The following is a 26489-nucleotide window of genomic DNA, read 5'->3' as shown; positions in this document are numbered from 1 at the left end:
CAGCGATTCCTAGTAAAGAACCTGGGCATAAGTCAGACTCAAGGAGCTAGAAGAACCAGAAACCAGACCAGTGTGCGCATCCAGATGATTTCATGAAAACAGACAGCGTTTTGTTATTCAAACTTGGATACTCACATGCTGTGTTACACGAAGATGAGTTCAGTTCACCAGCCCCGATGTTAATCATGCAGGAGTTACATGAAGGCGACAGTTTGGTCCAACACCTTCTAAGAGTCAGAGGCTTTAGCCAAAGCTTCACAGGCTATATTTCAATTATTCCTGCAGAATTTGGTTTTTGGATGCAAGTGGCCCGTGTCAGATACGACTTCATATCCATATTATGTGACAGGCTACATATAAATACATCAACAATCCCTTAAGCTGTTATTCATTAATGATGTGTAAAAGCGCTCTCAGCAGCCCTGAGTGTGCCGCCACTGACATTGTGCTGATATTAATGGGAGAATTCTTTTTTTTTTTTTTTTAATTCCCCCAGATTAAGATTTTTCAGCATTATTAATCCTGTTATCAGCACCCAGCAGGTTGTCATGACTGAAAGCGGCGGTCAGTGAGAAAGAGAGAGAAAAGAGAGATGGCTCATTTAGATTTTTGTCATGCTCTCTCTCTCTCTCTCTCTCTCTCTCTCCCTCTCCCTCTATTCCTCCTTTATCTCTCTCTGATTCTGTCTTTCTGCATGAACATGTGACACACAGGCAGAGCTGCGGAGCCACTGAGGGAAGAATGGCACCGAATTAAAACAGCGTCCTGAAACGAGGACAGGAATGGATAAACACAAAGTATCTGCCATGAGTGTATGTGGAAGAAAAAGAGCGGGGAGATCTGTCAAAATTATGCAAATTGGAAATAAATGCCAGATTAAAAACGCAGCCTAATTACTTCAGTTTTGAGTATTAGGCTACAACTACAGTCCTGTTTTCCCCCTAAAGAAAGACTGGAGCCAGTGGAAACAGCCCAGTAAAAACATACTGTACTGCTCTGTAGCATGCCACTCGTCATCATACACAAGATGAACTGTCCAAGACGGCTGTGAAACTGATGAACCTTTTCGAGTAATTGTCTCTCTTTGATCCCTGTAGGGATGAACAGTGTGTTTTCTATGGCCAGCTGTGCTCTCTATTGTCATGTGTATTATGGATTAATCCAGACAATACGCAGACAGATTAGCAGGGACAATGGCAGAATTAGCGAGACAATAGAGCTCCTGAGGTTGCTCTTACAGTGTGGATCGGATTGTGACCTTTCTAATTTGATTTCAGGGAACATTTGTGTGGGCGTGGGATGTGAAAGAAGTGAAAGGAGCGGCGACCTTAGGGGGAAAAGACTCCAGTAGATTTACAATATTCTGAAAAGTGAAACAAAAGCAAATGTTTCCATGGAGGGTTTTGTTGTCTCGATTTCCACAGCTCTCTTGGCAAACCTCACTGCCTCTATCGCTCACGTTTTCTCATGTTCGGACCAGCCAGTATGTTGATGCAATTTCCCTAATTATTGTTTAGTGAGTGATATTGAATTATGATTTAGTTGCCAAGAATATTTGAAACATTTAGCCAATTAAGTTCTTGTGTATAATGAGCCATTGGTTTTATTCACACTGTTTCCAACATGTTCTCGTTCCTAGCTTGTAAAATACATCAGCTTGGTCAGCAGAACTATTTTTCTGAACATTTGAAAAACTATGCATCCTTTGTGGGTTTTTTTTTACATCCAGGGCTCCACAGTGAAGTTGGTGTTATAAGTATGCGACATCGTGCTAGATCTCCATAATTATGCGGTTACATCAGGAATAATAACTAATGCCCACCAACATCTCAGATATGTTAAAAATGAACCTGCTGGGAAATATTTGACACTTAATGAAGTGTGCTAGTTCCCCTAACAGTCTATCTAATGTATAGCAGCAGAGCTAGGAGCTGGTCCAAGCCTGAGCCAGCCCTAACTATAATATTTATCAAAAAGGAAAGTTTTAAGCCTACCTTTATAAGTATTGAGTGTCCACCTCCCCTATCCTGACTTGTATATGACTCTAAAGGAGAGAGACCTCATGACTGAAGGCTCAATACTACTTTTAGAGACCTTAGGTACCACAAGCAGGCCTGCATTCTGACCAATTCCTAACCCTAAACCCCCACCGCAAGTGGACTTTCATAAAAAGTCCCAAGACTTCATACAATGTCACCTGTTTTTTTAACATTGCATATAAACAATAAGCAAGAAGTCCATTTCCAGAGACAATGAGGGGGGACCTACAGCTTCATATGTCGATGGCTTGGGCCTCTGACCAGGATAATCTAGCAACTGTCCCCAGAGACACCAAGTGTTATCTCCATGTCTGTGGCCCTCTAATACCACACCACCTTGTTGGGGACCAGCTGCTCCTCTTTTAGATGAATCATACATTTGCTAACTGGTTTTTCTTAGAGGAGCGTTAGTTCTTTTAGTTTGACATGTAAACCAATACATCGATTCACTTCATAGAGGGACAAATCCATAGTGTACATCAGCATCAAAGTGATCGGGTCAAATCTCACCACACAGATGCATGAGGTCAAATGTGAATCAACATATTTGAATGTACTAGACATCCTAATTTAAGGCACCTGAGAAATTGCGTTACAAAGATTAGGTTTGAAAGTTGCATCAACTATTCGTACTTTCTTCTGAACTTCTTGTTAGTTTATTGAAATGTAAAACTTCCATGCAAAGAAAAACATAAGGAATGTTTGCACGTCAAATGTAGCAATTTAAATGTTTTTTTTTTTTTTTTTACATATTTTTCCCTAACAGCAAAAATATGTAAACCCCAAAAGCACTGCAAATAAATATTCAAATATTCTTGTTTAAATAACCGTCTCTATCTTTGACAACTTACTTGGAAATGTTCTCCTGCCTGTCAGCCTACGTTCTCCTAATCCGCTTGCGTCTTCTCCCCCTGCAGTGTCTTCTATCTTCACCGTACCAAATGTCAAGCTGCAGACGGAGAGCGGGGACAGCATACAGGTGTGTGCACGAAGGAACAGTCATGGGAAGGCATCCTCTGGCAGCAAACACTGACCTGAGGCAGCATCCTGCACATGATTGCCTGACAGGTACGTTTCTCATTACCATGCAGGGAGCAGATACAAACAGTCTGCCGCTGCTGCTGCAGCATCAGCAGAGGCAGGATACACTGGAAGCTCTCACGAGCATAGAATCAAGTATATAGACGCTAACGTGAGGTGGAAGTTTAATGATCTCAGTTGGAAGTTCAAACATGATTACCGCAGATCTCAAAACAAGGATGCTTTTTTGCTTTCTTTTTGAAAATGAATGTCTTACTCTCAATAGAGTCAAGAGTGTTTTTCAGTCTAATTTGATTTTTTTAATGTGTAGCTACATTATCTACAGTTTTATAAATACTTTTGTTTATTTGAAATTTCAGATCTGATGTGTGCATTGTGTTGAAGTGATCCATAATGTCACCTCAAAAGAAAAGTAAAACTAGTTTCCCATTCTTGGCGGGCTAACAGCATGCTTAAATGATGTTTAAGGTTATTGATCAGCCTGCATTCAGCTGCTATGACCACTGACATTGAACAACTGAATTTAGGCCATGCCCTTTCCCCTGAACTTAAACTGAGAGCCCTCAGATCGAACACTTACAGTTATAGAAAGTTGTCCAGATGTCCGTCAACCCCGCCAATATCGGCCAATACTGATGTTGAACCGATGCATCAGTTCATCCCAAGTATTTTAACTTTGCTGTTTGACAAATGTCCAATCTTTTGACATGCAGGAGGCGGGGTTTATGACATATACTGCAGCCAGTCAGCAGGGGGAGCTCTCAGTCTTTTGGCTTTACTCCCAGGAGGCTGTTGCTCTGTCCATCTCAATAAACAGTCCTATGGGTCATTCATTAAATGATTTGTTAAAGTCAACAGTGCTTTGACTTTCTTTTTCATAGTCAAGCTTCCTAAAGCTGTTTGCTTTCGTCTCTTTCAATGTACCAAAAAAAAAAAACATCAGCAGAGTACGTATTGAAAAGTGGAAATATGATAAAAAGTGATTCTGAAGAAAGTTTTTATTTTGTAAAAACAAGCCAACGTAGTCAGATCAGTTGATCAAGCAGTCACCCGGACGACTCTGCCTAACACTGATCTGCATCCCGCCAACCAGCAAAGTCTTTCTTTTGACACTGACGCCATGAGATCTGTTCTGTCTGCATTGAAGCAGAGAATGCCGTAATAGATGGAGGAATGGCTTTGAGTGGCCCGAGGAGGGTGTTCCATTCTTTTGAGACGGGGAGGGGTCTCATTCACTCCTCAGATAAAGCTGCTCTATTTGCATGCAATAAGAGGTGCAGAGGCCAGGCATGGGGATAATGGTCCGACTAATGATGGACTCTGGATTGTGAGGGCCCAAACAGGGGCCACGAAACAGCGCTGGGGACCAGATTAGATCTATAATTACTGACAGGTGCAAAGAGACACCAGACGCATCAACTCTCCAACTTTCTGAGAGAATCTTAAGCAGAAAATTAAAAAAAAGTAAAATGTGTATGCCTCTAAACGAAGGCTGAATACTGTGTATTTGCTATGCCAGTGAATATGTTGAAGTGTGTGTATCCTGATCCTGGAGACTTGTTTCTTTGTGAGTGTGTGTGAGAGAGAGAGAGAGAGAGAGAGAGTGTGTGTGTGTGTGTGGAGGGTGGAAGTCACCCCACTGAGAGAGCTGTGTCCTCTCAGCTGCTGCATTTACATTGAAATTAGCCTCTTTGTCCGGCGTCGTCCTAAAGCCTGACAGGCTGTGAGAGCTGCACTGATAGCAGCCTAATCCCCGTGCACACATTCACATTAATACACTGACAAATTACACTCAACACTTGCACACAGACACTCGTACATTCCTACAAACATAACTCGTGCACATATTTGAATGGGGTTTTCCAAACAAGTATTTAAAGTCTCAATGAGTTGGGAAATGTAAATCGACTAAGTGTAAAGTATATGCAATGCCCTGCTGCATTTGTTTGAACTCATTAAAGTTACATAATAGAAATCATGTGTGGTAGTAACAGAGAGGAAAGTATAAAATGAATAGCAGTGAATTTCTACATAGCAGCCTCATGTGTATCACATCCTTTTAAAGAAGTTGAACCGATGCTTTTGTATTTTAAACACTGTTGGTAAGAACCTTCCCCTCGGTGCAGAATCTTGATATCAGAGACCGTGGACCACGTCCTTCAGCACCAGGTGCTTTTGGGGACCTTCTTACAGGGGTCCTCTAGAGTGTCAGAATTAACTTTGTCACCATGGCTCTCTGAATTTTTTTTTTGATTTTTCAGAACTCAAATGACTTTTCCAAGAAAAACAAAACTAGAAAAATAACATCAGCCATTATTAATGATGCCATGCATACCTGAAACTTATTAAGCCTTATTCTAAAACCATCAAGCATACACAGAGATAAGTTTCCTCCAGGTTTCCTATAAGGCCTGGGATATACACTACATGCTTTTTAACATTACATCAGTGTACACAAGCAGCTGCAAATGGAGGCACAATCGTTCATATACTTGCACCTCCTATGTTACCTCAAGAGAGGAGCCCAGAGAGCTTTTTGATTCTTGGGGATTGAGAATCTATTTTCGATTCAAAACGATTCTGTATTCATGATTCAAAGTCTATTTTTGAATGAGTCCTTACTTCAGGATCTACTCCAGTCATCTGTGAGACTGGCTGGATTTCTTGCTGCTCCATTTGGCATTCTTCTGATTTAAAGAGCTAGCATTAGCACTTGGAAGGAGTGACTGATAAGCCAAAAAAAAAAAATCTTTCTTTCCCCACCTCCACTGTAAACAACCTGATGTGTGGGATTTAAACTGCAGACATGGCAACACTCAAGCAGGATACTTATGTTATAACAATATTAATCAACAGTCACATCAGAACAGCTCAGGCCACTGATGACTGCAGGACAGAACACACACCGCTCTGTTTCTCCTACAGCTTCCTCGTTCAGTCCTGAACTTGTTTCTATTTAGTTTTGCAGGTTTTCACTTTAACTTCTAAAATGGAACTTATCCACAACTTGCTATTTTGACAGGCATGTCTGTCACTGTGCAGTGGGAGGACACAGTGGGAGCACACATACAGATGTTAATAATTGCAGAATTGATTTGGTCTATTGGCTTCAAAACTTTCTTCCATCGTTGTCCCTGCTACTTTGTTGATGTCACATCCCCTCAGCCTCTTCACTTCCCTCCTGTTCACGTGCATACTGCATCTTGTGTTTGGGGTTTTTTAGACATGCAGAGCCGACAGTCTAAACAGTCGCAGGAGACGCAAAGGCAGCCATACTGTGAATATCTCTGGCCTAACATTTAAAAATGTATCCAAATGAATTTTTATCTAAAGCACTGGTTTTGTGGTTTAGTAGAATCGGAGGTGAGGTGACGAGGAGGGAAACAGGAGAAGGGCAGAGGAAAGAAGGGAGGGAGGGGGGGGAGTAAAGAAGAGATGGAAGCGGAGGCTTGCGGGAGCGGGGCCGGGTTTCTTTTTGTCAAGGCAGTGTTGTATTATTTATAGGAGGTGGTGGAGGCAGGCCGCTTCAGACGGAGCTCAGCAAAGAAGGCGAGCAGCCCCCTTTCTCTTTTGTGGGTCTATTCCCAGTGGGCAGGCTTTGTGCTGGCTGGATGGCTGCCTTTGAGGAAACCCGGGCAGCTATTGAGCTGAGAGTGAAGGCCGGGACTGACTCGACTGCACTGAGACACAGCAACACTACAGCACTACAATGTCTGTCACTGCTGCGGCCAGAGAGGAAAAGAAAAGGATAGAGAGAGAGTGACAGAGGATGGGTGGGGGGGGGGGGGATAGTGGGAGTGTTTGATTTTGGTAGGGAGGGAAGGAAGAAAAAAAAAAAAAGATTGTTTTTTTGTGGTGAGAAAAGAGAGCCAGAAAGAGATGGATTGAAAAAAAAAATGGAAGTCGGGGTGGAAAGGAGAAGAAAGGGGGGGAGAGGGAGAAAAGGCAGGTCTCCTTTACAGTACTGCACCACATTGATCTATGTTTATTCATGATTCTGCATTATTCACAAGATTAGCTGATGCAACCTTGTGCAGAGGGGAGGCAATGCCCCCCCCCCCCCATCAATCCACTCAGTGACCACACAGTTCAACTGTGAGTCCCAACAACAAGTGGGAGACAGCTGCCCTGTCTCTGAGCTTTCAACACACTTCACTGGTACTCCAGGCAAGAGCGAGTGGAGGACTGGACGCAGCATGCTCACAGTCAGAATACATAAGAAAGCATAAAACATTGATTCAATCAGGGAGCAAAAAAGCAACATGAAAGAGATAAATCAACAGCTCTGTGCCTCAATCCAAACAAGAATTTAGTTGGTTTTGATTTTGAGAGCAAATCTTTGGAGGCATTTAAAGTAGTGTTACAGATCTATACTGAGATATAATTCAGTCCTCCCTCGTGCGCCACTGTTTCAACTCATTCTGCAATTAAAATCATCTGCAAGTCTTCGCATTGGTTTTCTTGTTTCATGTAATTCCATTTCTTGGAATATCTTCAAATGCTGCAAGCTAAATTAAGAACTTATGAACTTTTCCTCAAACTATTACTCTTTTTATTTAAGATTAATTTAATCAGGATAACACTCACAATGAGCAGATCTCAGCGTTGCCCCGCTACCTTTGTTTTATTCTTCTTATATAACTCAATGACGTCTTCACCCAAACATAACGTGATAACGACAAACATTGAAGTCCTTGCTCTCCGCTGCATGAATAGTAAAAGCTCTGGCTAATTGGTTTTTCAAGACTGATTAAAAAGGATTATTCAAACAACGATCTCCCAAAGCTACAATTTGTATTGAATTTTAAAATACCACAATTCTGAAATTCATTTGTCAGACACTTTTATCCAAAACTATCAGAGAGTAAAAACAACACAAATGAAAAATGCTACTTTTTGTGTCCAGAAATGCAGCTAACCCTCAAAAGCTACATCTTTTTCTTCTGCATTTCAAGTTTAAATTGATGTAACATTACACTCAAGAAAAAGTTTACTGGTAATTTAATTAATATTGATGAAAAAGTAAGAAAATGTGCAAAATACATTACAAAAAAACAACGGACAATAAACTCAACAGTAATCCAGTTATAGCCTTGTAATAATAGTGACTCATCAACATATTCAAACCTTGTATGATTATAAAGTCTGTGACCAAAACACTCTGTTTACTAGCTGTGTAGTCAGTCAATGCACCGATCGGTACATTTCCTTTATGCCTTATTTTACAAACCAGTCCAGATGTATTTTTTGTGAAGAGACAGTGCAGTCAGAGCCCTTCTCAGCTGGTGTCATGTGCTCTGGTGCTGTTCTCCGTGCTGCTGCTGCTGCTGCTGGTCTCATGGCCGGGCTTCTCACAAAGCTGCAGCCTCTCTACAGTGTGTCTGTGCAGTCAGCCATCACAGGTCGGTGACGGGACACTCTGGCCCTGAAGCATCACTGTGTCACTTTGAAGATAACAGCTGCAGGCAAAGCTACACTGTAGTATGCGCGATGTAGCCATGCCAGCTATTTATCTACCGACACACACACACACACACACACACACACACACACACACACAAACTCACACTCGCCTACGGTACCATTCTAGTGGCCGTGCTGTACTTTTGGAGGGATAAAAATGCAGGGAACCTTCATGGCTGTGCAGGCATTTCTCTTGAAAGTAAAAGCACTATTTGTCCCCTGGTGTGTTTCCACCATGATGTCTTTCTACTAAAGCCATCAGTGTCCAAAACGTACAAAGTCAGCAGCAACAGAAAAGAATATTTTTGGGCTCTGTAGCAGGAAGAAATAGATTTGTGCAGTCCATAAAAGCGACCTGTCAGAAAGTTTTTTTCTAGGTAGAGGACAAAGTGATTTAAAGTGTATCCCCGCTGTGAGCCAGAGGGGGGGGGGAGGAGGTGGGGGGGAAGGAAGGATAACCGGAGGCGTAGCCTTGAGAAATGGAGAGCCTTCAGTCAAATCAGCCAGTTTTACTCTCCCACTGCCTCTTATAACTTAACGGCTTCAGTGGCTGCCAGTTATGTGGGCTTTCATTTCATCTTATCCTCCTGGAGAAGCAGAGTGAAGGCACTACAGAACGTGTTAGAATACATGCAGACATTTACACCAGGCTTTTTTTTTTTTGGACATGATGTTTGCACCGCCGCCTCTTGTGATTAAATGTGAATGTGTACATACACGAGGAGCAGCAGTTCAGTGTCATATTTTTCATACGGAGAGATATTTGTGCAGCTTCTGCCTCTTTTCATATATATTCTCTTCTTTAACTGCACAAAGTTTAGATTCAAACGTGTTTCAGCGATCTGCTTTTCATCTTCACAGCTCATCATTTGCTCCTCTCTCCTTTTCTGAAATCATCATTCACCATCTCTGTCATTTGCCAAAACCAACTTTACTCTTGCAGTCTTGTGGATCCTGGGGTTATTTGAGAACGACATGCAAATAAATCTTACAGCATTTCGTTGGATTTAGATTTGTGAACATTTTCCTTTATTTACATCAATCAGCTGGGGTTTCCATTACATGTAATCCATTTCTCATGCCTTTATTTATTTAAAATATGCCTTTACAAAAAGAACTGCTGCCAGTTTTGGTTATGCTTACCCTAGAGTCCGACCGATTTATCTGTCAGCCAATACTATCCACCAATATCAGCATATCCAGTGACTATCGGCTTATTTTATCGCAGATAAGCACCGATATGACTAGATTTATTCACCAGTGAAATAACATTTATAATTGAGGTTTCATTGTATTAAAGTAGACATTTTTTTCTACATCAGAGTGCTATATGGATTACAACAAGCATTATCACCCTCCAGATGTCGAGTGCCTTTTGACCAATGACAGGCTGTCAAAATGTTCAGTCCTTGGGTACTTTTTAAAAGCATGTGTTTTGGTTAATAATCAATTGTGTCTAAAATAAGCCAAGCTTTAAAAAAACTTCAGATGTTCAGTCATACTTGAACCAAAGAAAAACAAATACGGTGTGTTAAAAGCGATCCGATCAACCTGGTAGAATCATAAACATGGAAGTGTTCAGTATTTACATCCTGTTGAGTGTGTGGAACCCTGTAGGAGGTCGGACATGCACTCTGTGGATTGTCACCAAAAGTAAATCAATTCTTACTCACCTAAAGCTGCGCTACATGTACAGGCAATGTTCATGCTGTCTCTGTTGCTTTATCCCTAGTTTTTGTTAGTGAATTGTCAGGAAGAAGGAAGTCCAAAAAGTCTCTTATCCAATACTTCCGACCCGCCCTCCACTATTTTTATTTACTCTTAAATCTCATTATGCAGCGCAAGATGTTGTGAGATTTCCAGATTTAAGAGTTCGGATTCTCCTGTTGGTGAATGGAATAAGTTAGTATGTGGTGTGTTTTGGTCATAACATTGCTCTTCCCTCACTACATACACTATATGGCTAATGATGCATTAGCTGTGTGTGTAGAAGCTCTCAGACACATTGTGTAAAAACACCCGTTTCTTTTTCATGCATCAGTTTAAAATCTTCACCTTTTATTTTTTACTGGCAGAATGCAAGAGATCTCATTTAAAAGTATCTCCTTTGATTTTAAGTTCCTGGTAGCTTTGATGGTGATATAACTTGTATGGCAACCTCTTCTTGTTCTGTGTGTAAAGGCTGTCGTCTAATGGCGTTGGCAAGATCAAAGCAGGAAGCAATAAGCTGTACTGATGGTGAATCTGGTGAAGTGATATCTGAGATGAGATAACGTTGGTATTTTTGGATCGTATTGATCTTTAAAGTAGCGCTAATAATTTGTCTTACATAAAGAGTATTACTTAACTTCTGCGCCGAGATGATTGAAAGGTCAGGGGATTGGATGTGATGAAGCGTTATCCATCAGATGGTCTGTCCCCCCCCCCCCCCCCCCCCCCCCCCCCGGGTATACAAACTTTTTTTTCTCAACTTGTTCTAAAGTACCAGGATAAGAAGCGAAGAGGGGGAAGCTGTGAGGACAAAAAAACCCGAGGTGGTGAGAAAGGATGAGAAGCCAGACAAAGGAGGAGGAATGAAGACAAAACAGAAAGTAGACGCAGATTAAAAAAAAAAAGGAGGAGCACACAACCACGGAGGAGGATGGAATCCTCCAGGAGGTGCTCAAATTGATTTCATGTATAATTTGTTGATCAGTGGAGGCAGCAGATGCCATCAGGCTGACATGTAGGAGGGGATCTGACTCCATTATCATAAGCTCTCCTCGACTCACAATGAGTCACTCATCCCTCCATCCTCCCGCCTTCACAACAAGTTTGTCACGCTACTATTAAGCAGATTATTGATATATTTCTGATATACCTGCTGGTGTTTCTTGATTCATTAATACACAGGCTGATACACAGTTAGAAAATTCCCTCTCTGTGCTCTTTGCTCTTGGTTGAAATAAAAAATCTTGTCGGTTTCCACAAACATTTACCCTTCTGACGTCACTTAAACAAAATCAGATCAAATGATACAAAACAAAATCACTTCATAGCAGTTAAGAAAGCACATTTTCAACCGCTATAATCCACTCTAAAACAATGGAGGATGTTTTCTAGACAAAGTCCTGCACGTTCATTTCACTCCCATCTATCAGACTCCCTTTTTCTTTCTCTTTCTTCTCTCCTCCTCTTTCCCTCCACCATATGGCTCTCCCTAATGAGCATTGCACATGTACCTCCTTCCTTTTTTGCTCCTCCAAAAAAGAAAAGAAAAACCCGGTTCCTTCTTATGTGGTGCAGCCAACAGCTCCTCTCCAGCAGCAGATCTGGAGCTTGCTCGCCTCAGCTGAGTGAATTAGTGTCAAATAAGTATGCTAATGAGTTTAACTTTGTCAGTCTGCCGGGATAATGAGTTGAGCTTAGATAAATATGAGCGGAGACGCTGTAAATTGATATGCATGTACTGTTTGTATGTTGCTTCTCCCCCCCCGCACCCCCCCCCGGCATGACGTGCGCTGTGGCTACTTTTTTCCAAAATATTTGCAATGATAATCAGAAGGGAGGAAGTCAGAACAGAACTTTACTTTACACGGAGTATATACCTGCAAGGGGAAAATCTTGGGAACTGGAGAAAGCTTTACCAATATGTGTGACCCACTTTGTGTGTTTTTTTTTGTTTTTTTTCTTGGCAGCTTTGCTTGAGCCAAATGATCTCAAATTAGTGTTCCTGCCAATAGATAGCCTTCCAAGACTTCAAGGAAAGAAGTTGTTCTGGTTATAAAACCTCACAGAACTTTGATTCGTCGATATTTGCTGACACGCGCACAAGAGGAACATCATACGTCAGTGTTGTGTTTCCAGCCTATTCCACCGCTCTTAACTAACTCAGAAATATCGACACAGGAAGTTGTTGCCTAGGATTCAGGGTTTTGAAAAAAAGCAGATTAACATGAGGAAAATATAAAACCCGGTACAGTGTATGAAGGAATTTCCCCTGTAAGGCTCTGATACCAAACTTCATATTGTCTTTGGAGAACTCCTGAACTGTTTGGAAACTTCCCAGAGACGTTGAAATAATGACTGAACAGTAGCTGTTACAGAAGCTAATCTAAGTATAAGCAATCTCGTTTTCCACTTCTGCTGTGAGGTGACCCATGTGGACAAAGTACTTCATATCTCTTTGCTGATTCTGACCTATACATGTTAAAGTAGTGTTTCCTGATGAAGTAGCTCATCCTGCTTTCTTTTAACAGTCACATTTATCGAGGCAGCCATCAGGCATGATATGGTTAAGCTAGCGAGCTAAACCATAACAGATACTCTCTCTCTCTGGCAGCTGGAACGTTTTCTCTTTTCATATTTTTCAAAGTAAGAGGGAAAAGACTCATGTTGCAAAAACGCCCTGATGTTGGGGAATCATCTTGTGGCTCTGCTTCCACTGTGTGCAGTTAGCCAACTCAAATTTTGAACATGCCAGAAACTGATCTGACTTGTCAGAAGCAGCTGATCTGGCCGTAATCGACCCTCACTGCAACTCTGAGCGATGGAGGTGTAATGAGACCCCACTTCAAAAGCAGTTGGGCGACCTCAAGTTGCACAGAATCAGAAATCTGAAGTTTGTCTTTGTGTTGGTGTGAAAAAGGTCAGAAACAACACTGTGTAGAAAATCATTGTTCCCAAGTGTATCTGTCATTTTGCAAAGTATGGGGAAAGGACGAGGGAGCAGGGGACAGTGCAGACTCAGGTCTCTGCTAACATGATTTCTGCAGCAGCAGCAGCTACTAGCTACTGTAGAACAAACTAGTTCCACATCTCATTTTCTGATTTCCCCTCAGACTCTCTTTTGGTCAAAAAAAAAAAAAATGAACAGCGATTCAACTGTTTGTCTCGTTTTTTAAAAAGTTGTATAAGAAGTCTGATATTCAAAACCAGTGTGCAGTATTTGACTTTAAGGAAGCTTTGAACCTGATGGAATTGTAACCTCAGACGGCCCTTTCAGATCATAATAATCCTCTCATGAGAAACTGAAGCAACATGCCGCCTAGAACACAGCTTCAGTTATTTCTTATCACTATTTTGCATCTGAAAGTCAGTTTTTCTGTTAGCTACACTGTCACTGATAACATGTTATTTTACTGGAGGATTTCACAATTCATTATTGACTTTGGGGAAAAATGGTATTGCACAACTACAGCTCAAGATGTCCCTCCATTATTAGTTCTCAACCTCATCTTAATGTGAGTAAGTGAGTTATGAGTTGTTATTATTGAGGCTACATTAAGAAATCAAAACTGACCTCTGAGAACAGTTTCAAACTAAGGTCAGCTGTTACCTGAAGTCTAACTCTAAGGGGCTTTAAGGGTCGATATTTTGGGATGTCAGGAAGTAATAACGATGTATATGTAGTATTGTGGATGTAGCCTCAGATTCTGTCCTCAAGTTGTTTTCAGTTCATATATTTATTGTAACTTTAATAACAATCTTAGATTTCTCCAAAGAGCTGATGTATGTATAACTAAATTATATCAGAGCTTGGACTTTAGACCTTCAAACAATGGTCTAAATGTTCTTTTTCCACATTTCTTAAACACAGAAAGTGACGAACAGTTTGGTAGGACATGACACAGCTTTAGTCGAAAAAGCGCCGAGTCATTCTTGAGCGTCTCCCTCGGCTTGTTGGCTGCAGCATGAGGGGTCTCGTGACTGTATACCACACCAGATCTGTTTTCTCAGCGTTCATCAGCATGCCGAGGCAGGAAGTCAGCAGGAGACTGACTCGATCAGAATTGGACATGACTCACAAATTATACACTCGCCGGGGAGTCTGCATGTTAACAGCACACTGCAGCCCTGTACGGAAGAGGCCTGGAAACACTGGGCCCAGTATACATGAGCCCACACTGCAGGGAAGAGCGCTGAGAGAAATGAATGTCAGTGCATGAAAGGCTGGAGTGTTAAAAAGAGAAGCAAGGGGGGAAAGCTTCCCCGCCATTCCAACTGTTTAGAGAAAGTGCAAAGAAATATTATGATTATTAAGAACCCTTTTTGAAGACGTGTTGGGTTGACCTGCCCCCGCAGAGAGATAAGTGTTCATACCCTGCTGGCAGGAGACGTCCGCCTTCACTCTCTCACTTTTTATTAATACTAAAACCGTTTATTTTTTTCCCATCGGGGCCATGTGCTTAGCTCACCTCAGACTCTCAGCAGTGCTGTTTTAAAATGTGCTCAGATTAACGGCAAATATCCAACATTTCACAAGCTTGATTTTAAATTTGGGCTTTTTTTTTTTTTTTTTTACATTTTACATAATCTTCACGCAAACACAGTTAACAGGTAATGATGAGGTTCTTCATAACTTGTAACACAGCGTTATACCCGCTATGTGTTAAGCTCCACAAACAGACCCTTAACGTCTGTCCTGTTATTGGTCCGTGTGTGTGGCTGCAGCCTAAACCAGCTCCAAGTGAGGTGCTGCTGATAGCAGGAATATATATTTAGTAGAAATGTGCCTGGCATACTGCAGCGTCTGCAATCTGTACATATTTACATTTTACATCTACACTGTATGCATATCATGTGCAGTCACATAAACAGATGTTCCTCACAGAACAAGAAGGATGATGGTCGATGGTTGGTTGCAGTTACAACTTAGCAAAGTCATCTTTTCCTCATTGGAATATTAACGCAGAGCTTCGATTTAGCAACTCATACCCCCACTAAATATATTAAAATCTATTTTTTTAACACCTGTAACAGCACCTGTCAGCCAACCGTCCCATCGGCTTTATGTGTGTTTCAAATTTTACCCCAAAAATAATTTGACACATTTCAGAAAGCCTCCATGGCTCAGTCTGTTCTATGAATCCAGATGTTGTCTTCTTTTTTAAATCATATTCAGGCGACTAATAAACACTTTTAGTGGATGTACATTGGCTCATCTCAAACTGTGGAATTCATAATTTTTTAATTCATGTTCCCACAGAAATGGTGTCAAAAATAACAAAATCTGAAATACTACAACATTAAGCACTGACCTTCACTTGTCCTTTCAGAACATCCTGTCCTTACACACCGAACCATAGACCCCCCCCCCCACCCCCCACTTGCCCCCACCCTGCCACCCCCAGCATGGCGCCTAACTATCTGATCCAGAAGCAGACTGGCAGTGCACAGCTTTATCGTAGCCGTGCAGGGCTGAGGCACTGGCTGGTACAACACACGTCTGGGGCTGGCTGGCTCCACTGCAGCAACTCATTTCTCTCCAAAATCACCCTGAGCTCTCCCTCCCCTCCATCCCTCCGCCACCCTCCTACATCTCTCTGTTCTCCCAAAAAATCCTTCCAGGAGCTATTTTCTGGAGTCTTCCATAAACATGAACTCAGAGTATTGTTGGAAAATGATGCACCATACTGCTCCAACTGCTGAATGTTGTCTAGATTTCATTTGTTTTCATTGACCCTAACATTGAAGAACACATGCGCACTCTTGCAGACAAGCATTGACATTATTAAAAACAATTTCTTGCAACTGTCTTCATTATTTCCCACAAAGGACTTGAATTATAAAAATGAAATAAAGCCCCAAAATATTCTTGTCAGTTAAAGATTGGACTGTACAAAGAACACCAGTGCTATCTTTAAAAAACGTCCAGTCCAAACTTGTTTTCAATCATGGCTTTCCTTTCTTCTGGTGTCAACGTTTCATCCCTGCATTTGCTTTATCAAAGCAAATTTTCACAAGTGTCCTATTTTGTGCGTCTCTTTGGTTTGGGGGCGGGGCATAAATGTAACTGACAGGAAAGAAAATCAATTAACTAATCAGGACAGACAGCAGGATCAGTTACTGGCTTGTCCGGAAAGTTGTGAAAAATGGCCGTGGAGCAGGAAAAGAGGAAAAGAGTACAGTATCATGCAAAATTAGGAACATCCAATATGTGGATGAGACTGCGACTCGCTTAGCTTCAGCCCTTTGTAGCTGCTGAGGTGTTACTGAACATTTTCCATGTTCCTATGGGAAGTATGGGCTTTGAATTTACTGATTTCCATGTTTCGGACATTTGTTTAATAGAGCACATATCAGAAATACCAAAATATTTAAGCTTGTCAGTGCAAGTTTGAGTTCCTGATTTGGGATTTTTAAAGTATTTGGATTGCAGCTTTCACTTCAGCAGTCCTCTTTGGTAAACTGCGTCCCGTCTGGGTTCAGTGGAGTCTGTAGGGGCCAGAGGTTTCCTGGCAGAGCCTCCCTCCACTGATCCTCTGTAGTCTAAATACAACCCAGTACCTCCCTGCAGCCTCTCTCTCCGGGTCTTCCCATGCCCCAGCCCGTCTGCCCTGTAATGGGTTCACTCTCCCATACAATCCTTTCACTCCTCAATGCTCTGAATATCCCTTTTGCTGCCTTTCTCTCTGACCGGCAGCCCCCCTCCTCCTCCTCCTCCTCCTCCTCCTCCCTCTAACCCCCCCTCACCCTTCCCTCCACCCCTCTCTCTATCCCTTTAGGAGTGTGTCCATGAGTTTTGAAAGAAGGGGGCTGATGTTTTTCTCAGCGGCTGCTCTTGTCTGATGCAGAGAGGCCATTTCTCTCCCACGGGGAGCATTTTATGTTGGACTTTGTCTCCCCCGAGTTTCACACTGAGCCCTTTGCCCTCGTAATAGAGGCTGAATCCAGATCCAAAGTTATACCTGCTTGTTCTGTTCCAAGTGTGAGTGCATTTGAAACGGCAACATGTGTAAACTTTGTGCCGCATACTTCTGGATATGTCAGTTCTGACAAATTTGAAACAAAGCAGCAACACAGCAGCTATCAGACATTTGATGCACCCCGCTCAATCAGACAAACCAAAACCACCGCTGCTTATTTACACACCAACCACTTGTTTTTTTTTTCCCCCTGTGGGCAAAACTATAAAACATTTTGTATATTTATAATGTTGTGCAGCACCCTTTCTTCTCTGCCATTCCTTTGCGTAATGTATGCATGTGACTGGGTAAGATGGTTTAACTCAGCGTGGTGAGCAACAGAAAAGAGACGATGGATTGCAAGGAAGGCTGTTGCATTATTCATCATGTTGGATAAGGTTTAATTAAAAGTGCTGCTCTGCATTGTGAGGGGAATGAATGTGTGTTTTGCCTCGCCTGTCGCTGCCTCATTCATGTTCGCCATGCTCGACTTATCAAAGCGGCCCCGTTGGCCCCTCCTCCTTTGCCGGTGTAAGTTAGCATAATGCCGCAGCCGAAAAAACCTTGTGATTAGTGGGAGAGAACGAGCGGCACAGTGCTTCAATGCAGCAACTGCTGGCGCTCACAAGGCTCTGCAAAGAATTCCAGTGGCACAAAACAGAGAGAAGAAGGCAGGGAAATGTTCCCGTGTTGATGCAGAGTTTCTGTCTTGACGCTGAGAAGCCAGCGATGAAAGTTTTAGGGATTTCATATGGACGGTGTTAAAATGTTTGTTTCCAAAGAAGTCTGTCAGAACACTGCAAAGACGACTTAAAATAGTGCTTAAAATTCTGCAAAGCTGCTTCCTACTTTATTTAGAATTGATGCTACTTTCAGGAAGATGTTTTTTTACATACATAGATATATTTTGTAAGGACCAAAGAGCTGAACTGAACTTGTGGTTTCTGTTCTGAAAAAAGTCCTAGAGCATAAGGCTGGTGCATCATTCAGGTTTCATGTTCACTGAATAATATCAGGGTCATTATTTAATGTTTTCTGATTGGTGTAATTTAAGATGTTTCGCTAAGATTTTTAAAGATAAAACATGTTTGGAAATTTCTGATACAAACTGAAAACATGAGTTTTTGAAGTTAGTCAGTTCTGCTTCTTATACAATGAAGATTACGAGAGCATGAGAACATTTGGCTCTTAATAGAAGGCGTTCAAGGCTGAAAGGGAAAACACTAAACCACTGGAAATTTAGGAAGTACAATATTCTTGCTCTAATAAAAGGATCAGATAGGTAACCTCTCATTCCAATTATGCCCATATGCTCTACTGATAAGTCACATACCCAAGGCAAGGGCAGGGTTTGGAGTCCCTGTTAGATGCCAAAGTGTCCATGGGCAAGACACTGAACCCCAAATTGTTCTTGCTAGATCATCACCAGCGTGTGGGAATAGATAAAGGGATTAGTTACTTCTGATGGACACTTTACACAGCAGCCTCTGCCATCAGTGTGTGAATGTGTAGGTGTGACCTGCAGTGTTAAATGTACTTTGAGTTGTCAGAAGACTAGAAAAGTGCTAAACAAGCTCAAGTTCATTTACCATTTACAACTTAGTGGCTGCTGTAACACAAACAGAATGGCCCCCTTTCATCAGGTACAGGCTTTGTCTATCCAATCTATCCTGGTGGAGGCAGGGCTGATACTACCTACTCTACAACATGGCTGTTAATGACAATCACAACAACCCAACAGAGAAATCAATAAGAGAGGAACAGAATGCAAAACGGTTCTATTGGTTCAAGGAGAAAAAACATGTTTTTTTGACTAAACAACAAAGTCTTTCATCTGGCTATAAATTGAAATTTGACAGAGCAATGACTTAAATGTAGGCAGCAAAACGGTCATCAAACTAGACTGACTAAAATTAATCGACTCTAATAGAAGGAAACCTGCAAATCAGATGCAGAACTTCACAGGCTTAAAACTGCATAAAACATGGATTTAGTCTGAGTGACGTCACTCATTGGTTCTGTAGCTGACTTTTGAAGCCCAACGATGGTGGTCACTGTGTTGAAATGATGTTTCAAACTCCCTTTCGGTTTACCTAGAAATAAGCGGAGATGTAGATCTGAGGTGGGCCTTAAGCTTCCTCTCAAAAAATGTTTTTACCAGGCTGTTAACTTGTTGATTTCTGTTATAAATTAGCATCTGTTCTTGGGTGTGAATGGTACTTTGTGGCTTTTGCTGCCAGCCTCAAGTGGACACTCAAGGAACTGCTGTTTTTATTTTCCACGTCTGCATTTGCAAAAGCAAAGGTTTCTGCTTGGGCTGAACTGATTGAATTACCCACAATTCATTGCAATATGGTCATGACGTTATAGTTTTTCTTAATTTCAACTGGAAAAAGAAAAAGGACTAATAGTGAATGTGTAAAACAACAAAGCAAATTGTACCTTGATTATTGTTGCCTGGGAATGATATTCAACCACAGTTTGATTACAAGTATTTAAAAAGGATTGGCTGTAAAAAAGCATTTTATTTTGGTAGTCTGTAGGTCAGTTTCTTGTAAGGCTGTGCCGCCTCCTCATGCCCTCACACACTTTACAAGATGACGTTGCACATGTCCCTTAAGGATTAATAAAGGTTGCAGAGGCCAGTCCACTGGCGGAGAAATACAGCCTTTCACAGGTTTAAGATATCTGTTTGTCTTTCGCAGAGAGGCAGGGATAACTGCAAAGCACAGGGGGTAAAAATTCAGGAGTTCCAATTGGTTCAAGTCTCCTCTGCATGCTGGAGAATTTCTGTCACGTTCCAGACGTTTTCCCCTCATCTGTATTTATGTGCAGATTCAAAATGTGCACAGTAACAGGTGCATGGAAATGTACTCAATAAAGACCTTCTCATTTCAAGTCGGGAAAGTTAACTTAATCCTCTGATATTGTGTTTAGGATGCACAGCGTGAGGTGTGTGTTCGAGCCGAGCTGCAGAGGAGTCTAAACAAAAGACAAGCCATCCCAGTCAAAGATAGAACTCTGCGTGGCCTGGAGGAAAACCAGCACACACACTCATCCCCTGCACACACACACACACACACACACACACACACACACACACAGGCATGAACAAAGAGAAGCAGGAGGTATAGATTGACTCATCGTGGTGGGAGTACGGTGCAGTGATTTCACGCCTGGTTGTTGGCTAACAAGGCTCTACGCTTTCTGCACTGCAGGGCCTGTTATTATAAGAGAGAGAGAGTGTGTGTGTGTGTGTGTGTGTGTGTGTGTGTGTGTGTGTGTGTGTGTGTGTGTGTGAGAGTCTGTCTGTCAGCAGCTGGGTCTGTGGGACTTAAAGCCCCAACACCCTGGGTCTGAGAGGAGTAGTAGTGAGGGGGATGAAGGTGGGGTAGAGCCCACTTTGTCTCAGCGGGACTCATGGAGGTCCAGCCTTCTCCTCCCCCCCCTCCTCCAGCTCCCGGTCCCAACATAGCCCAGAATCCTGTGAAGCCCAGCTCAGGGGGTGTTTGGCAGCTTATTAACCCTTTGCAGTGTTTACCCAGTTGCAGCTATACGTCTGTTCTCAGCAGGACATCACATCTCTCTCCTGTTCAGGAAAAAGCAGCAGCTGATTATCCCCACAAACCACACTTCTTTTTTTTTTTTTCTTCTTCTCTTTTTTTTCTGCCATCTAGGGTAATCTGATTATGTTGTTATGTTATTACTCTGTTTATTTGCTTAGCTGACTTTCTGATCCGAAGTGAGAATTGTTAGCATATTTCACATGCTATGCCTCCAAGCAGCTCAGCTTCTTTTAATGAAAGATTAGAGCTTAGCAGCTCTGCGCTGCTTTGCTGCAGCCACATTAAGCAGCAGCAGCAGCGGCGGCTAATGTAAGGACGCTTCGTGTTGGCTGACATGAATAACTAAAGGCTGTAAAATATTCCCGCTTCTCGTTTCTAAAACCACAAAATCGTCTCATCATGATGCGAGATACTTAACTATTATTTATAATCTTGTCATATGAGCCAGTCGGTGTGACCTACTTCTGTTCTGCCGGATTGAAACTGTTTGATTGATTGTGCAAAGCAGCGTTTGGGTCCAGTCTGTAATAACAGCTACATGACATCACTTATTATCTTTGTTAACAGAGAAGCTACAGTAATACAAGCCTGGATCGTGTTCATTGTGTACACAGTCAGGTGGATGATGTGGCATGAAAAGCAGAGCACAGGGTTGAACCATATATGCGTTACAACATCGCAAAGTTTCAATATCATTTCTCATTTAGGATGTAGATTCTGCACTTCTTACAATGAAGGTGCTGCACCAGCTCAGATAGTTCCAACTAAGGCACGCATAACAACTGAAATCTAACACCTGCTGTAGCTTATAGAAAGTAGAAAGTCCTCCATAAAGAAAGATTATATCTCTTTATGTAATCTTGCTTTTGTTTTTTCAATAAACAGCGATAATTACATCTGCCCAAAATCCAGATAGCGTTTGGTTACCTCATGTTGTTTTTTTGACGATCAATGTTGTTATAACTGTAGATTAAGGGCGTAGACTTTATTTATCACATGCTTTGTCATATTTTACATACCTTTTCATTGTTGTTCATCGATTCACATCAGTCTATGGCGGTTATTTTCAGACACAATTTGGCGCATCTGCAATAAGATGAATGCTTTTCCCATGTAGTTGAGACGTCATTTCTGTGGGAATATTTTGGATTGTCTGGACTGAGGGTGTCCCCGACTATACATAAACATAGTCAAATCTGATTCGACTGATTGTTGAATGTCTTTTTTTTAGCACTAATTGATCCATATTGTCATTTGCAACATAAGAGATTTAGCACCTAGTTAAAATATTTGTCTTCTAGACTTGGAATAACAATTTATTCTCTGTTATTTTCTCACTCCTTAAGTTTGCATCATGGTGACCACCTATAACGATTTAAAAAATGCCCATTTACAATTTTAAAATGATTCTGTATTGAACACAGAAACAACTTGATGATCAAATTAGAAAATCTGAAATGAGGCCAGAGAAACTAAAACGATTTAAAGGCTAAGCCGAGATGCAGAGAAAATGGGATAGTCCAACTAAACTTGTCAAACATCTGCACACACTGACTGGCCCACCTGCGGTTTATTAGAAGAACGACTTATTTTCAGAATTGTCCCATTTAGCTGGAATGGAGTGACCCTTGTGTTATAAGTGGGTATTGGAGTGTGAGATTGGCAGTCGAATAAGACTCTTTAAAACGAGTCATTGATGGAGTCTGGAGATAACACTCCCTGAGTTCAGGTGCACCTTGCATCCCGGCAGTGCAACCAAACAATGACATAACTGAAACTACAGACTAACTAGTTTGAACTTTCAGTATTAACTTTGGATCAAAACTTCAGACAGAGCTTTAACATATAGCTGGTGCAACAGGCCACAGGTGTTTGTGACGTGGGTTTTCATCTCATGACCAACATGTTTTTCTTTGTGTGTTAACGCTGCTTCATCAGCTTCTGTGTGAATCTAGACTGCTGAATATTTGCAAAAAAAAAAACTGAACTGTTCACAGATACAAACAAGGCTGATTATAACTTACAAGTTAGTGATATATGGTACTTATGTTTTTGCAGCCATGTTGGATATTTAAGATTTTCAATCGGGAGTTAACAGCACATAACCTGCTGACGTTTTTTTATACAGAATATATCAAGCCAGTATTACAGAACTTATTTATTTGGAGAAAAAAAAAGCATGATTTATTATTTGTTTTGGCAATAAAGGTTTTCTCAAATGCTTTTTAGAGCATCTTATGGAATTAACTCAGTTGCAATAGGAAACTATGCACAGACCGAAGTAGGAAACTTTGATTTTGTGATAATCAGATCAAGAATTAACTTTCAAAGTCAAGACTTTTCAATGCAAAACATACAAATATTAACCTATAGGAGACATGAATGTGTCACTAAACAAAAAGCCATGTGCAGCACAAAATCCAGAATTCAAAACCCTTAGGATGTAACTGTTATGCACAAAATAACATGGACTGCAAAAAAAGAAAAATTCCTTTATTTGTTTTTTTCTCTTTCCTTTGTGCGCCTTCATGCACCCTCAGTAAATCTACTGTTGCTTATGCATTTGTTGTTCACATGGTTAAGGATCAGCAGATGTTCAGGAGCACCTTTGGTGCAGAATATCAGTGGCAGCGTTGGCCTTTGCAAAGCGTTATCAGCTAAAGCCCAGTGTACAGTACAGTACGTCTGCCTGCTCACTGCAATGCGGCCTGGTAATGAGTCTTTTCAAGTGTAAATTGGATCTCTGGTGGTTTGTCGTGGACTGCAAGGTTCATAGAGAATTCTCTGCTTTTCAATATCTGCTCTCATTGTGTGTGTGTGTGTGTGTGTGTGTGTGTGTGTGTGTGTGTGTGTGTGTGTGTGTGTGTGTGTGTGTCAGTGCAGCACACTTGAAACAAAGTGGTTCATCCAACAGAAGGCACCATTTCTTAATGATTTATTTTTTCCTGGCAAGCCAAAAATATCTTTTAATTTTTAGAGTAAGCAGCCTCAGACTGACTTTCAGGGGTCTCAGCAGGGGTGTATAGATGGAGGCAGGAGAGAGGAGGAGGAGGGGGGAAGGGGGAGAGGTAGAGGCAGCTTCATATTGTTCTCCCCAGAAAATCCTCCTATTACATGATGTTTAGGACGGGCACTATTGATATAGTCCAAGTCTTCAGAGTATATGGCCTGAACTTCAGAGGGAGAAAGTGAAAATATTACATTTAGAAAAGCTCATCTTAACAGCCTCAGTGCCAGACCCCATGCCTGCAAAATGAATTATACATATGCTTGATTAACCAGCTGAGTCCCTGTGCACAATCCCTGAGCAAACACAAGCCTTTTGGAATAAATTAAAGCCCCAAATTTCAGTTTCAGCATCAGCAGGAGCTTCTAAATAATTATGTAAATATGAAACAAATTTCCCAAGCAGATTTCCTCCTCTGCAATCCTCCTCCATCATTCTTATGCATGCCCCGTAAATTAACTAAACTATGCAGATCGTTATACTTACACAAAATAGGCTAATTAATACACTTGACAATAGTGTTCTCCAGAGGGGGTGATGCTGAACTAAATCTTCATCACACAGAATTGTAAACCGGAGGCGCTCTTGCAGAAGCTGTGTAAGGACAAAAAAAGATGGAGGACTTATAAAAGACTCGCATGCCTTAATGCTTTCCTTTTTAGTCACAATATGGCCTTTCTTGTACAGTTAGAGGTAGTAATGTAGATTTAGAGCAGGACCTGCTCTGCAGCCTCTTGTTTGCTTGTTTTCATATTTCTATCTGCAATACAGAGGGGCACAGAGCTCGTTATCCAAAACTACTAGTCCTTCACATTACAGATCCTTCCCATCCAGAATCCTCAAAAAAAAAAAAAAAAGGCCCTACAACACATCCCAAAGGCCTCCGCCGAGCGCAGCACAGTGCCAGTGGTGCTCTTTGGTCTTCACATTGCTGTTTCTGTGTCAGCACTGCATTTGAATATGGATTATAGGATATACAGCTGGTTGGGAGGAGGGGCTGGAACTGCCTAATTACGTAGCAAGTTATAATGACTACCCCTATCCTATCTCACTCTCAGCTCTGCTCGAGGAGATCTAATGAAGACTGAGTATGAATGTAATGTAAATCCTCCACCTATGTTGCTCTTTTTTGTCCTATAGGGAAAACCTTAAGGGTTACGTATGACTGAATGGTTTGATTTCATTGAGTGTGTTTTGGCTTTTTCGACACTCTCTTTCACTTTGACATGTTTACACACACCTTTGGGAGAAAGGTGTTAAATTGCCAGACCACATATGTATTGGTTAATACTACCTTACAGGCCATTTGGCCCTCTGTGTTTATATAATTGGGCATGTTTGTCTGCCCCCTAACAACAGCTGTTGCTTGCTTTTGTAATTGTTTAGTCTGCTACCAGACCGCAGTGTCTCCATACTGAGTGCTGCTCTTTGGAAGAGACCAGCTCTGTTTGACACACTCCAGCATACAGTTTCATAACCACACTGTTTGTACAGCATGTACCGTTAAATAAGAAATGCAATATACATTACATATGACTGACAAATGTAAGCAGAAAAAAAAAAGCCTTATTAAGGTTATGTTTAACCATGAGCCTCCAGAACGTCTTCAGTGCTACATTTTCTCCGTCTACAGTCTCTGGGGGGGATTCACTCAGAGTGGATTGCGGTTGCTGATAGATCTATAAATTGCACATCAGTTGTGCCCACTACCTGCTCCATCTCAAAGTCCAAATCACAAAGCGTATCACTATTATAATATTCAAGCACCAACGTGCTAATAAAGTTGTCTGCTCTGTGCTGTTTGCTCCTATTTTGCCCCTCGGGCTCCTTTCCAATGCCCCAGGGGAGGAGGGGACCCTTTTTCCAGTTTATTGTGTAGTCAACTCTTACCAGATGTGATACAAGTTTTACAGCTTGTCCGGAATTAATTAAAAAAAAAGAAACAGTTCAATTCTTTCCTGCGTTACTCCCAAAATCATCTCCACACATTTAGACAAAGTCTATTCCAGAGTGAGCCTCTGACAGCCCCAGACTAATTTAACACCTAATTAGTAATAGTAATGTCAAAGTAATGTTTTCAGACTGTATTTACAGATAGTCTAAACCAATTTAAGGGTCAGTTGCAATTTGAGTTGTTGCCATGAGAACTAAAAAGCTAATGCGGGACGTCTCTTATAGATACTGTGGTGCAGGTACCGCCAACTCTTAGCAGAGTTCATTTTTTCCCTCTGTGTTGCTGTTAGCACCTTTGTTTGTTTGAGACTAAAACGTATTTCGCACTGCGGCTCATTTGCATTAGTTCAGGCCAATTTTGCCCCAAATGATTTAAGAAATGACTCATTAGGAAACGTGAAAGAAGCAGTAACTCACAGAGAAGCTGTTTTCTCTGCACCCCATTTAGGGGTGTGTTTCACCCTTTGTGTGAAAAAGACAGAGTCATTCTGTTTCAGCGGCGTGGGTTTAGGGGTCGATCGCTCAGGACAGCGAAATGCATCAAAGCTTTGAATGGTGGGAAACACTGCCATTGAATTAGCACAGCCTAGCCTGATCTAGCTAAAATGTTATAAAACTTCAGGTCTCTGTGAGTTGCAGTGTATCCAGTCACAGTTCTTGGTTGGGGTGGTGAAATAAACTACATGGACATGACAGTATTTGGTGATATGTGGAAGGGCAAATACACACTGCTTGTGTTATTCACCAAAACAGT

At 41.5% G+C, this 26489-nt stretch overlaps 1 protein-coding gene across 5 annotated transcripts in view; it reads left to right on the top strand.

Annotated features, from left to right (window-relative positions):
• Positions 1–26489, top strand: part of cdk14 (cyclin dependent kinase 14) — a 197594-nt gene that overhangs the window by 144912 nt on the left and 26193 nt on the right. For all 5 annotated transcript variants that reach the window (XM_020637009.3, XM_065958352.1, XM_020637010.3 and 2 more), the window contains one exon: positions 2957–3107. In XM_020637009.3, the coding sequence (XP_020492665.1) occupies positions 2957–3072 (116 nt within the window). In that variant the 3' untranslated portion in view covers positions 3073–3107. The remainder of the gene's footprint in view (positions 1–2956; positions 3108–26489) is intronic.

This window comes from Labrus bergylta, chromosome 8 (assembly GCF_963930695.1).
Source record: "Labrus bergylta chromosome 8, fLabBer1.1, whole genome shotgun sequence".
Classification (NCBI taxonomy): Eukaryota; Metazoa; Chordata; class Actinopteri; order Labriformes; family Labridae; genus Labrus; species Labrus bergylta.
Note: the sequence above shows the minus strand (reverse complement) of the source record. Positions and strands in the feature narration are given on the sequence as shown.